The 14,605-nt window shown below is 38.6% G+C and overlaps 2 protein-coding genes and 1 non-coding gene across 6 annotated transcripts in view; 2 read left to right on the top strand and 1 right to left on the bottom strand.

Moving 5' to 3' along the window:
* The window catches only part of LOC117989459 (mitogen-activated protein kinase kinase kinase 11-like), a 63,151-nt gene extending 51,290 nt beyond the window's left edge, over window positions 1-11,861 (bottom strand). For all 3 annotated transcript variants that reach the window (XM_069503994.1, XM_069503995.1, XM_069503993.1), the window contains exon 1: window positions 10,840-11,861. In XM_069503994.1, the coding sequence (XP_069360095.1) occupies window positions 10,840-11,533 (694 nt within the window). In that variant the 5' untranslated portion in view covers window positions 11,534-11,861. The remainder of the gene's footprint in view (window positions 1-10,839) is intronic.
* Window positions 11,862-12,342: 481 nt separating this feature from the next.
* Window positions 12,343-12,414, top strand: TRNAQ-UUG (transfer RNA glutamine (anticodon UUG)). Its single transcript has one exon. It is a non-coding gene; the product is annotated as a tRNA-Gln (tRNA).
* Window positions 12,415-12,616: 202 nt separating this feature from the next.
* Window positions 12,617-14,605, top strand: part of sdt (stardust) — a 179,842-nt gene continuing 177,853 nt past the window's right edge. For both annotated transcript variants that reach the window (XM_034976661.2, XM_069503983.1), the window contains exon 1: window positions 12,617-13,344. In XM_034976661.2, coding sequence (XP_034832552.1) covers window positions 13,209-13,344 — 136 coding nt within the window. In that variant the 5' untranslated portion in view covers window positions 12,617-13,208. The remainder of the gene's footprint in view (window positions 13,345-14,605) is intronic.

Consider the following 14,605-nt stretch of genomic DNA (forward strand, 5'->3'; position numbering starts at 1 on the left):
TTAAGGCTGTATTATTTTTTAAGTTCACCTTTAAAATAAGGACTAAAATCGTACTTTTGACACGTATACATTACGCGTTATTTACGCATTATGCTTATCTACGTGTACATTTACTATGTACATGAACAATTTTCCATCTCCTTCCACAGGTTGCCCGGAAGAGATCCCTAGTTTTTTTTTTAAATTTATTATCCAATCAAAATACATACACACTGAAAAAACCACAGAGGTTTGTCCTCAGTGCCTATAGCTGCAACGATTAGGTGCCTATTAACTAATTACTTAAGGAATTATTAATCTACAATAGGTATAGAACGCGAAGAATCAAGTAAGTATGTAACATAATATAATCGTGAGTAGGTTTATTAAATTTATAGGTTAATTAGGTAGATAGGATTAGCACTAATATAAATAATTATATAATCTACATAGACATAAAAGACTCAGCCAGCTAACTTTGCTAAAAAATATTCTTTTAATTTATACTTAATGTTTTTAATATCTATTTTTTATAAGGCTACCTTTACACCCTAGCATGGTTGTAAATATTTTGCCATGATTTTGTATGTAACTAGTTTATTTATGCTCGCGAGGTCCGCGTGGACTACACAAATTCAAACCCCTTAGGGGATGAATTTTCAAAAATCCTTTCTTAGCGGATGCCTACGTCATAATAGCTATCTGCATGCCGAATTTCAGCCAGATCCGTCCAGTGGTTTGCGCTGTGCGTTGATAGATCAGTTAGTCAGTCGCCTTTTCCTGTTATATATTTAGATAATTGCAGATAACATTTTGGCCATTAACTAAGTAGGCAAGTAATTAGCTTAACTATTACCCACGTTTTATTAACAACTAGCTTATGATCGCGACTTCGTCCGCGTGGACTACAAAATTTCAAACCTCTATTTAACCCCCTTAGGAGTTGAATTTTCAAAAATCCTTTCTTAGCGGATGCCTACGTCATAATAGCTATCTGCATGCCAAATTTCATCCCGATCCGTCCAGTAGTTTGAGCTGTGCGTTGATAGATCAGTCAGTCAGTCAGTCACCTTCTCCTTTTATATATATATATATATAGATTAGATATTACATGGACAGATTGTAGCAGTGGCGTGCATTGGTCTCTAATCTCTAACACTATGCTGTAGTTGTACGTTGTTATTGCAATAAATGCCTAATTACCACTAACGCAGGTTCTAGGAAAAAACGAGTGATTACTGAGAATATCAATATTCCCACGGCCTTAGTGCCTTTATACACACAATCGGATTTTCTGCATAATTTAGATTACTTAATCACAACATTTTATTGCACTCCTTATAGCACTTGACACCTGCATGTTTATCATCTATCAATTCATTTAAATTGATACTTTGCATAGAGACATTGCATGTCTGTGATTTCATCATGATGTTCTCAAAGGTGTGTGAAGTCGGCCAATCGGGACTTGGTCCGCGTGGTACTGAGGCCAAACCCTTCTCATTTTTAGGATTCTCAAATGGAAAAACGGAATCCTTATAGGATCACTTTGTTGTCTGTCTGTCTGTCAAGAAACCTACAGGGTACTTCCCATTGAACTAGAATCATGAAATTTGACAGGTAGGTAGATCTTATAGCTGACATTTGGGGAAAAATCTGAAAACCGGAATTTAGGGTTAGATCACACAAAAAAAAATTAAATTGTGGTCATGAACTAATATTTAGTATTTTCAACTTTCGAAGTGAGTGACTATATCAAGTGGGGTATCATATGAAAGGTCTTCACCTGTACATTCTAAAACAGACTTTTATTTATTTTTATGCATCATAGTTTTTGAATTATCGTGCAAAATGTCGGAAAAATACGACTGTAGTACGGAACCCTCATTGCGCGAGCCTGACTCGCACTTGGCCGGTTTTTTTATTTATTTACTATAGGCAAACGCTTGACCACAATCACACCTGATGGAAAGTGATGATGCGGCCTATGTCATGCCTTGCTTTTCATTTTGAATTACATTCATCGTTTCGAGTTTTTTTGGTTTGGTTTAATAAATCGACCTTTTAAAAAGTCGCATTTTAACACTTCTTCATACAGCTGGAATGTGGTATGCGAGCGGCAGGTGATTGTTGAGAATTTAATGAGGAGTTATGCAAAAGCGACAAATGTAGGGTTTTTTTTATTTTTTATTCAGATACAAGTTAGCCCTTGACTGCAATCTCACCTGATGGTAAGTGACGATGCAGTCTAAGGTGGGAGCGGGCTAACCTGGAAGGAGTATGGCAGTTTTTATTAAACCCATACGCCTTTGGTTTCTACATGCCATCGTACCGGAACGCTAAGGTGCTTGGCGGCACGGCTTTGCCGGTAGGGTGGTAACTAGCCACGGCCGAGGCCTCCCACCAGACCAGACCAGAAATTTAGAAATTATAAAATTCCAAATCCCTGCCAGGAATCGAACCCGGGACCTCCCACTAATAAGACCACAGCGCTTACCACTGCGCCAGGGAGGTTTTTGAGGGAGGGGTATTGCATTTTAATGAGCTATTAAAGGAAGAGATACACGAAGCTGGATAATGGCCGCGACTTCGTCCGCGTGGATTTAGGTTCTTAAAAATCGCGTGGGAACTCCTTGATTTCCCAGGATAAAAAGCCTCCTACTCCTATGCCCATTTCCTGGATGCAAGCTATCTCAGTAGGTACCTCATTTCGTCAAAATCCAGCACGCGGTCCACGCGGACGAAATCGTGGGCATCATCTATTCTAGATAAAGATAGAAAAGACACTCCTCTTAAATAAGTTAGTTAGTTCTAAAATTATTAGAAAGTTGGAAGCTACACTTCTGTCAGATTCAGTATGTGACTACGTAGGTCTCTTTATGAAGGTTGTATATTTTATCTAAGCTTGTGGTTAGGTAGCTAACTACCTACGTGACCAGCCACAGCTTACGATTGCAAACATAAACAAATAATAATTAAGTACTTAATAACTAACCAACTTAATATCCCTGTACAATGTATCTCGGACAAATATCTATACCTACCTACACATCATATGACCTAGTCAGTCATATTGTAATGAACACGTAGGTTACTTATTCTATAAAATAAATAAATAATAAATAATCTTTATTTCCTCAGACATCAAAGGCCCACAATATTATGTTAGTCCATCATACCATCCATATATTTACCATCACCATCTTAACCTACGTAAGTAGTAGTTAGTAACTATATTATAATATAATGTATGTTAGTAAGAAACTTATTCTATGTTAGTTAATATAATTAATATACTTATTAACTAATGCAGACATCCAGTGCGCTTTGAGAGCGCTGTCCTGTCTGTCTGCTATCACCTTCAGGATAATGTTGGGACTTCTCTCCAACCTACTTTTGATTGAAGCGATCCTTTTCCGTATGATTGACAAGAAGCCGTCTACGCAGTTATCCGCAAACATACCGGACGCCCTACAGTACCGAGGCAGTCCCAACATTATTCTGAAGATGTTATTATACTGGACTCGGAGGGCGTTTATAGATTTTTGGGTATAGTCAACCCACAGACTGCACGTGTAGAAGCTCTGACAAAAGGACTTGAACAAAGTGACCTTAACTTCTTTTGTGCAACGAGCAAATCTGCGAGCTATCATATTCCCTCTAACCGCCAACGCCCTCCGTTCCCTATCAATGTCACAATTATCTTTCATGTCAATGTCTATATCAATGGTTTCAATAATTAGTAGTTACCTACTTAGAAACTATCTACGTACAGTACGCGGCAGAAAGTAATGTACATCGGCCTTTAGAAGGAGATCGCAGACTGGTAGAGCATTGTCCGTCGTTGAGACCGACAAAACGTCATATAGGTATAAGTGACAGAGACAACGCTCTACAAAGCCGAAATGTCATTCTAAAGGCCGATGTACATTACTTTCTGCCGCGTACTGTAACAATGTGAAATGGGTCAAATTAATAACGCCACGTGGTTATAAAAGGCAGGGAGCCGTGTAATAATCTCCTAATTATTATAATTTATGACCCACCGACCCTGGTCGGGACCCTAGCTGATCGCAAATCATGATACTGCATGCAATATTTCAAAATTCAACAATAATAATACGTCGTTTTGACCACAGCTGTGTTCTGTTGCCAAGTGCAAGACTTAATTCTCGGTAGAGTTTTGGGAATTTATTCTAATCTATACTAGACTAGCTTATGCTCGCGACGTCGTCCGCGTGGACTACATAAATTTTAAACCCCTATTTCACCCCTTTAAGGGTTGAATTTTCAAAAATCCTTTCTTAGCGGATGCCTACGTCATAATAGCTATCTGCATACCAAATTTCAGCCCGATCCGTCCAGTAGTTTGAGCTGTGCGTTGATAGATCAGTCAGTCACCTTTTCGTTTTATATAATTATTTAGAAGATTATGGTCGAGATTTCGTCCACCTGGATTAAGGTTTTTTTTAATCCCATGGGAACTCTTTGATTTTCCGGCATAAAAAGTACTAGTATAGTCCGTACAAAATTACTTCTCACGCGCCATTTTAACTCTATGGGTTAACCGTCATGTCAAAAGTACGGTTCACCTTTAAAATAAGGACTAAAAGCGTGCTTTTGACATGAAATTTGACACAAAAAGTTAAAATGGCGCGTGAGAAGTCATTTTTAGGGTTCCGTACCTCAAAAGGAAAAACGGAACCCTTATAGGATCACTTTGTTGTCTGTCTGTCTGTCTGTCAAGAAACCTACAGGGTACTTCCCGTTGACCTAGAATCATGAAATTTGGCAGGTAGGTAGATCTTATAGATGACATTTGGGGAAAAAACTGAAAACCGTGAATTTGTGGTTACATCACACAAAAAAATTAAATTGTGGTCATGAACTAATAATTAGTATTTTCAATTTTCTAAGTAAGATAACTATATCAAGTGGGGTATCATATGAAAGGTCTTCACCTGTGCATTCTAAAACAGATTTTAATTTATTCTTACATATCATAGTTTTTGAATTATCGTGCAAAATGTCGAAAAAATACGACTGTAGTACGGAATCCTCATTGCGCGAGCCTGACTCGCACATGGCCGGATTTTCTATTATATCTGTACGTCTTCGTGATGCAAGCTATCTCTGTATTAAATATTATAATATTGTATGATGCCCGCGATTTCATCGGCGTGAAGTTAGGTTTTTTTTTAAAAATTGATTTTTAAACACATCTTCGCGGGCGGCATCAGCAAGTTTATAATATTAAGAATGGGTTATGTATGTAACTACGCAACTTCTTAAGCGCATATTGTTTAGATGAAGCTACTCGTCTTACTTCACAGCTACTGGTCAAGACAACAGGGTATCAAGTAACTCGTAGGAAAATCCCCATGTTGACAGCGGACCGCCACGCGACCTAACCGCGACCTACAACGCCAAAAGGCGAGAGGAATGCAAAAAAAAGCCCCACGATGGTCATAATGATCGCGACCGCCCACTAATTGACGGACTAATGGCATTGCGATGGATTTTTTAGGGTTCCGTATCTCAAAAGGAAAAACCGGCCAAGTACGAGTCAGGTTCGCGCAACGCGGGTTCCGCACTACAGTCGTATTTTTCCGATATTTTGCACGATAATTCAAAAACTATAATGCATAAAAATAAATAAAAACCGGCAAAGTGCGAGTCAGGCTCGCGCAATGAGGGTTCCGTACTACAGTCGTGTTTTTTCGACATTTTGCACGATAATTCAAAAACTATGATGAATAAAAATCTGTTTTAGAATGTACAGGTGAAGACCTTTCATATGATACCCCACTTGATATAGTCACTCACTTCGAAAGTTGAAAATACTAATTATTAGTTCATGACCACAATTTAATTTTTTTTGTGTGATCTAACCTTAAATTCACGGTTTTCAGATTTTTCCGCAAATGTCAGCTGTAAGATCTATCTACCTGCCAAATTTCATGATTCTAGGTCAACGGGAAGTACCCTGTAGATTTCTTGACAGACAGACATACAGATAACAAAGCGATCCTATAAGGGTTCCGTTTTTTCTTTTGAGGTACGGAACCCTAAAAACAAACAAGTAGGTTACCTACTTAACATTAAGAGAAGTGGAGTTACGAGGTTTTATTCACGACATTCGTAACGCCAAACAAATATTTCACAAAGTAGCATTTTCTTCGCAAAGTTTTACACGTTTTTCCTCGGAACTATAAACCATCCGCGGATCGTAACTTTCCGGCCATGAAATATGAACTTTTGAAATAGTAAATGGCAAACGTCGGGCGACATTAACTGCCCTTATTACTCTTTTTACCCGACTGCGCCAGAAGGAGAATGTTTTTCGAGTGTATGTATACTATGTACATTGTACACTTATTTGCACTTATGTATGTATAAAAAGATGTCTTATCCAGAAGGAGAAGGTTTTTCCTGTGTATGTATAATACATGTTTGTTTGTGCCTAAGTATGTGTCAAAAAACTTGCTTAGCGTCGCCTACAGCATAAACGGGTTGATAGATTTAAACAAAAAGTATATCACTTAAGGTTTATTAAAAAAAAATGCTTGATATAAAAATTAATTATGAAGTGATTAATAAAGTAAGTAAATATCTCTAGACGGATTTTAGTTTAAATGCAATCTTAAAATATCAAAGGGTAGAACGTCGTGACATTAAGTATATTTTACTCTTTTTCCGTACTTATAAAACATAAATGCGGAGAGCAATTTGTAAAATGAGAGTGGTAATCACGGGTAATCAACATTTTTCTTTTGCGCACCGTTGCACAACCCGAGTGTTAACGTTACGTACATTTTAATTTGGCGAGTTAAGTTCAAGATTTTACAGCATTCCAAACCTTCTTAGGGTTGTGTACGAAAATAGTAAAAAAAGGAACCTTTACGGTGCTAGTAACTGCTACTAAATGTACCCTTATTGCATGCCTAACTTTATTGAAAATGAAATTCTAGAAAAATTAAACCACTATATTTGTTATGGAAATAAAATATATCAATCCTACAAATTGCTAAAAGGGTCAACATTTTTAAGTGTAGTTACCTACTAGATCGAGTGAGGCATCATATCAGATTTCAGAGCGACTTTTAAGCGACTTAGTTTTTGTATACCATGCGGCATACCTGCCATAAAATCTATGACACGCGGCACGCAACGAATTCTCAAAATGACGCCGCATTTAGCAAAATCTAATAAGTGATGACCAACCAACAAAATCTTAGTACAAAAAAAAAGATTCCGACGAATTGAGAACCTCCTCCTTTTTTGAAGTCGGTTAAAAATATTAACCATCAAGCAAGTCTATCGTTTTATTTGAGAAACGTCCTCATCCCACTTCTGATTATTATCAAATCAGCGCAACATCCCGTCAGCAGGAGGCTGCAGGCGACGGGAAGCTTTCAGTTGATTGAAACTGAAAGGGTGCCAAGGGAGGGCTGCATGTAGGGTTGCCATCTGGAAAATCTATAAACCAGGACAAGGAGCTCGAAAACCCTGGATTTTAGTCTGTAAAAACCAGATTTAGATGTAAATTAAGTAAATACTTATGCAAATACATACTTTTACACATTAATCATATTATACATTACAAATAACACCATAGCAATAATTGGGAGTGAAATCCAGATAATCACTGTTAGGCACTTGTCCCACTGCCGACAAAGCCAGGAAGGAAGCCGAGGAAGCGACCTATGGGCTATTTTCACGCTCAAAAACTTACAATCGATGTATGAGAATTATAAATCAAATTCATGATGGTGTTAGAAATTATGAAATTCCAAACCCAGGAATCGAACCTTCCACTCCTCTCCACTCCTGGGGACGTCACACTAACAACACCACAATGCTGCCAGGGAGGTCATCAATATGTACAAACTTTCTCTCCACTAGTTTTTCGCGGAGATAAGAGCAAGAGAAAAAAATCGCTCAGCGGCGCTCTCTTATTGGTTAAAATAAAACACTCGCGCAGCTTGCGAAAGGGTTAAAAATCGAGCGATCGGCGCGAATAATCGCCCGTCGTACTCGCACACTCGCTCATAATATCCCAAAGACAAAACTAACCAAAACTCACTAAACACACTCACTTCTGGTTGCTCGCCAACTCGTTCCTAGTTTTTAGCTTATTTCTCGCTATCGGTCGGCGGTCGGACAAATGCCTAAAATCAGAGGTCACCAACTGCTAAAATACTGTATGCAATAACTGACAAGTCAAGAGGTCAAATATGAAATGCAATTGTGTATTTTAATTTTGATTAATAGCTTATGTGTGGGAGCAGCATTATTTCAAACCACGTGGGCTGAACAATGCCATAATGCCAGCGTTGCATAAGGGCCTTACTTGACATTGCAATGTGGACATACTGCCTTCACACTGTTTAAATAAACAGCTTCCAATTTTCAGGGTACCTTATCCACCATAGAATAAAAGGAACCCTTAAGCTGGAGCTGAATTTATCATTCAACATCATAAACTCTTTGCCGGCCCACAGGTCTCCTCTCAGGAATAAGAATGGTTTAAGCCATAGTCCACTAAGCTGGCCAAGTATGGATTGGTTGGCTTCATACATCTTGGAGAACATTATGGAGTACTCTCAGGTATGCAGGTTTACTCATGATGTGTTCTTTCACCCTTAAAACAAGTGATATTTAACTGCTTAAACACATAACTCTGACAGGTAAGAGCCATATCTCTCTGCTTTTTGTATGGATATGGATAGATAGATGTGCTCTGAAAGATAAGAGGTGCCCTTAACCAAACGCCCGCTGTCTCAAAAACTAGGCTATCTCTGCTTTTTGAATGGATAGATAGATAGATGTTAAGACATAATGCAGTCTCTGATGAAGACCTAAGAATGTGGTGTGTAAAACCTAGGCATTTGCAGTAAGCAAGTAAAAAAAAACTATTGATTACCATAAAAAGTAAATTTTGGAAACTTCCCAAGTTCTTTGGATGAAGTATACTGAATTAATTAAGTAGGTAAAGTAAGTAATTTTATTACTGATTAAAATAAACATTAAATTAGGCAATTTTTTGCTTCAAAATATAAACATGACACCTAATCAAATAATTTATTATTAAATGGGCTTAGGAAGTAAGATTTCGTAAAATAAACAAGTTCTAAAATTAGTCAATTATATCTTTATTTCATTAATACTTGATAGATGCTTAAAATTATTTTTATCAAAAGCAATTACTCAAGAAAACCAACATGGCAGCAGGAAATAGGCAGATAATAATCAGAACAACATTCTGTTTAATCCATACTACTTAATATAATTATATATATATATATATATATATCTCAATATTTAAAAGGAAAAGGTGACTGCCTGACTGATCTATCAATGCACAGCTCAAACTCCTGGACAATTGGGTTGAAATTTGGCATGCAGATAGCTATTATGACATAAGCATCGTTGAAAATTCAACCCCTAAAGAGGTGAAGAGTTTGAAATTTGTGTAGTCCACGTGGACGAAGTCGCGAGCATCTAGTTTATAGCAAATTTTAAAAAGGCTTATTTCTTGTACGATGGTACAGAACTTTTTGTGTGCGAGTCTGATTCGCACTTGGCCAATTTTTATTGTACAATGTGCAGTCATGCACCTCATGATCGGATCAGATTACTTGTTTTACACTATCAGCAAGTAAAGCCTCATGTGGGTAGGTCAATGGCATTTGATGAGTATTAATTTCTATAATCCATACTAATTACTAATCCATACTAATATTTTAAATGCGAAAGTGTGTGTCTGTCTGCTAGCTTTTCACAGCCCAACCGTTCAACTTTAATGAAATTTGGTACAGAGTTAGCTTATATACCGGAGAAGACATAGGCTACTTTTCATCCCAGAAAATTGATGAGTTCCCACGGGATTAAATCCACGCGTATGAAGTCGCGGGCATCAGCTAGTCTAAATATATAAAAGGAAAAGGTGACTGACTGATCTATGAACGCAGAGTTCAAACTACTGGACGGATCGGGCTGAAATTCGGCATGCCTATAGCTATTATGACGTAGGCATCTGCTAAGAATTTTTGAAAATTCAAACATAATTTGAAAAATTCAAAATAGGGATTTGAAATTTGAGTCCACGCAGATTAAGTCGTGAGCATATGCTAGTATGGTCACCTCAAGTGTTGCAAGTAAAGTCACTTAAGTTCTAAAAGTTAGCATAGAATTTTTAAACGGACAGGACATGGCTACAATGGCTCATGAATTTGTGCAAATTGGTTATTGGATTGTAGAAAGTTTTTATTTTGATGATATAGACTAAATCCATTCACATTTTGTGTGTTCGCATGGCAAATAAATAAGTTGGATGGACACAAAAAATTTAATTACTTACTTACCTTGTCGTTCATTATCACTAGATTGTGAAAAGGATAGTTTAATATTATTTAAGTTTCTTTGTAGACATACAAATTGGTACCAATGTAATAGCTTAGCTTTAATAAAAGGTGGTCACTGAAAATCAGCATTGAGGAGTCTGGTACTTCAGATATTTTGCCATAGAGGTTTGTGTCTGAGGGGCCCAACGTCTCAACACAAGCTGAGTGGCCTACCTGTTCAAGGCACTGCTGTACAGGACGATAGTGCCTACACCATTTATATGATACCTTGAATAAACATTGGGGTCGATTCTCTAGTACACAATCTCTAAACTCAACTAAATTAACAGGTCTAAATCTAGTGCTATCCTTTTCCGCAAGCAACATTATGAAAGGGATAGCAATAGATTTAGATGTGCCATTTTAGTTTAGTTTAGAGATTGTGTACAACGGAATTAGCCACAATATTATTCTATTCTATTCTAAATTCTAGAAAACATCTCAAAATACTTACCATTAGAACTCTTAAGGTCTCGATGGATGAGCGATATAGGTGCATCAAAATGGAGATAGGCCATCCCACGGGCAACCTGAATAGCCCAATCCACGAGGATCCTGGGCCTTATCTTGCGCCCCGACAGGGCCCTGTTCAAGGGGCCACCTCGAGCATATTCCATCACCAAACACAAATCAGGCTTCTCCAAACACACACCCTTTAACGACACAATATTATCATGTTGCAACATCCAAAACAGTTTCGCTTCCTGCAGAACACTTTCCTTTATCACATCGATGTCTTCATTCGCCAGCCGAGCAGTTTTGACCGCTACGACCTCGTCATTCCAGTACCCACGGTAGACCGTCCCGAAGCCACCCGAGCCAATCACCTCCTCGAGCTTCAGCTCCGAGTACGACACTCGAGGAGGGTCCACGTCCCCGATCACCGACGTGACCGCCAGAGGGTCGTCCTCGGTGACGTACACGGCCGGGAAGATGCCAACGCGATCGCCGATTTTGCCCGTCCACCAGCCTTCGTCCCCCGAGATGTTAGCGTCCTTGGACAGCACCTCGACGATCTCCCCTCTGCGAAGGGACAGCTCATCTTCCCCCTGCGCTACGTAGTCGTAGACGGCCGTAAACAGAGCGAGAGGCGGGCGGTCTTCCTCTGCCGCCATAGCCGAGCGGCCGGCCGCTGGCCGCGGCGGCATCACCCCGGCCGCGCCATCGCCCTCCTCCACGCTCAGGCGCCGCGACAACGCTGCGTTTTCCACCCACCACCGCACATAACTACACTCCACAACACTTGTCTTGCTTACGATCACCGTATTATTCCGCCATCTTTGTTTCCCACATCGATCATGGCGGTGTGTCCAAGCGTTATCGGAAACCACTGTTTCGTCGGCGCGACCGCGGCGATCGTTTTCGTAATTAAAGGATTATTGTTTGACCCGCTGTGATGATGTTAATTAATCTCCTCTCACCTATCAAATTATTCGATAGATGGACGAAATGACAACCATACCAAAGCGAAGTCAGTGACAAACTGTCATCTAGTATTGCCCGATTTTAATTCTTATCATTTGACATGCACAGATGGAATATTCAATGATGCAATCATTACAACCTAACATTTTATATATCATTTTCAAACTAATTAATTTTTTTATGGAGATTACTGTTCACATTACATTATTTATTGTTCTATGATTTTAATCCATCACTATAATTTTTTTTCATATTTTAATCTGGTAACATAGTGCTAGTTCACTGGTTGGAGCATAGATGGCGGTAGCATCTAATAATATAGGTAAGTAGAGAAAGAAATGATTTTATTTCTTACAATGCCATCTAGTTCAAAAAATGAAATAACAGCTAATTCTAGATTTATGTAAATGTTCAATTTCAGGAAGAATATCAGTGATAGTATGAAGCATTGATTCACTCAAAATAAATTAAAATTTATATTCTCTGATCACGCAATTGCTTTTATACATTAATTTCGTCCTTCAAATCAGCCGGTCCCATGGTGTAATGGTTAGCACTCTGGACTTTGAATCCAGCGATCCGAGTTCAAATCTCGGTGGGACCTTGATATTTTCTTTATTGTGGTTTTTTTTTGAAGCAAAAGATTTTTTAATTTAATTTTTAACTAGTGATAAGTAAAGTATGATGCGTAAGAAATCTGAAAAGATTTTGATAAGTCACGCGCTAGTTCTCTGTGGGTGTTAGGGATGCTGGGTAGGGAGCATTATTGATCGCGCGAAAATGGGATGGCCGTATCCATTCGCGGCGACCACCCAGCCCGCGGGACGTGGGACCGATTTTCAACCTCAAACCACGACAAACGCCTTAAAATCTTAGTTAAATTAACCAAAATATCACTTAAATAGCCTACACGACAAGTTCGAGCAAAATACATCGTAGAACGCCTAGTAAATCGCTAAAAACAGTGCATTACAACCTTAAAACCCTTAAAACGTGACATGACATAGTGGAAAACCAATAAAAGTTCTATCAAGACACGTACAATACGCTCAAGAATTCAAGAAAATGGGAAATTAGTAGAAAATTTACATAATTTTTCAACAAATGTTTTCAAATCGTGATTTTCGATGCAGTGGATAGCATTTTCGTGCTATTGAAAATACTATGGCCAATTTCTTACCACCACCGGGTTGATGTTTAGATTATGTTATTAATTGACGACAAAATGTTTGTTTCAAATAGTTTTATTTTGAAAAGAAATTGGTTAAAGTGGTGCTGGCGGAAACGTTGGTATGACTCGTAAAAATAACGAAGACAACCACAAAAATTTAAGGGCTAAAAGGTTTTTTTTACCTAAATCGGTCAGTAGGTTAGGGTTTATTTTTGTAACCGGTCAAAATGAATTCGTTCAACGCCCCAACGACGCAAATCAATTCGATTGACAAAATGACAACGGTTAAATGTAAATCCGTGGATTTGGAAGGATATGTTATTATAGTGGTGCAAACTAAGGATAATAAAATTAAATTGTATGGTAAGTGATCTATTCATCAACTAGTTAACTATTTCTATCTTTTTCACTATTCATAGATCTAACTTTCTTATTCACTACTTTGTTCTACCTACCCTATATTCTTCTTTCCTCACAACCTCCCCCACTGCAAATCGTCAGGTCACTTGTAGAGATCTGTATTCTGTAGGCTTAGGTAAGTTTTTTCTATTTTGTTGTCCACCATTTTTAATTTTACTAGCTTTTCTTATTGCTTGGTACTTGAAAATACATTACATACAAAAATAAAACATATTTTATATAAAAATAACCATCGCAAACCATTGTCTAAGCACTATTTAAATATTTATAAAAACATCACGAGAACCCCTCTTAAATACAAAATTGCTATTTTTTAAATGAAAATCTATACTTATAATAAAACTTAAAGCTAGCCTTATCTAATTTCTATACAAATCATGTCCGCGTGGAATAGTGCCAAGAATACTGGCTGCATTTCAGCGCTGGACAGCCAGACTGATCCGTTGCGCAAAAAGTGAGCCAGCCCTTCTGTCACCAGATGAGGCTATAAATCGCGGGGAAATGCTTCGTAATTTTTTTTTAGCACAAGGACTCCGTGGCCACATCCCAGGGTCTCTACGGCAAACTGAACAAAAAATATGTAACTCTCGATAAGGGAGGCATATTTGCGTCGCTTGCCGTTTTTAACTGCTTCTGCTGCGGGTCCCGGTCTTGATGCTGTCTCCCTGATATAACACGGGGTCAATGTGTCAACGCACATTGCGTCCCACATTAGCGCCCGTCCCCGTTCCCAGGGAACCAGCGTCAATCCATCAGGTCTCTTGCCATCATCCTGACGAATGTCTGCCGTCTCAATGAGCGAAGGAATGTCTATGCTGGCAAGAGCCCTTTTGATCGTGTCGTTAAGAGAGCCATGTCTAAACAGCCTACCAGGCAAGCCTCTTTTGGCAAGAGCGTCCAAGTATTACAAAATCAACCTCAACCAAATTAAGTAGGAATCGAAATAAGAAAGAGATCTACGATTTTCCTGATACATCTGCTAACAGAAAATCCTGCTGCAACTCTTTCGGAAAGCTCTGCTCTTTCTCTCACTATCCAGGAGACAGCGGTGACATCCTAGTGGTTAAAACGTCAGCCTTGTATTCAGGAGATCGGGGGTTCGATTCCGGGCACGCGCCTCTAACTTTTCGGAGCTATTATGTGCGCTATGTGCGTTTTACTTGTTTTAACTTCGAAGGAAAACATCGTGAGGAAACCTGCATGC

Source organism: Maniola hyperantus, chromosome 16, assembly GCF_902806685.2.
Source record: "Maniola hyperantus chromosome 16, iAphHyp1.2, whole genome shotgun sequence".
Classification (NCBI taxonomy): domain Eukaryota; kingdom Metazoa; phylum Arthropoda; class Insecta; order Lepidoptera; family Nymphalidae; genus Maniola; species Maniola hyperantus.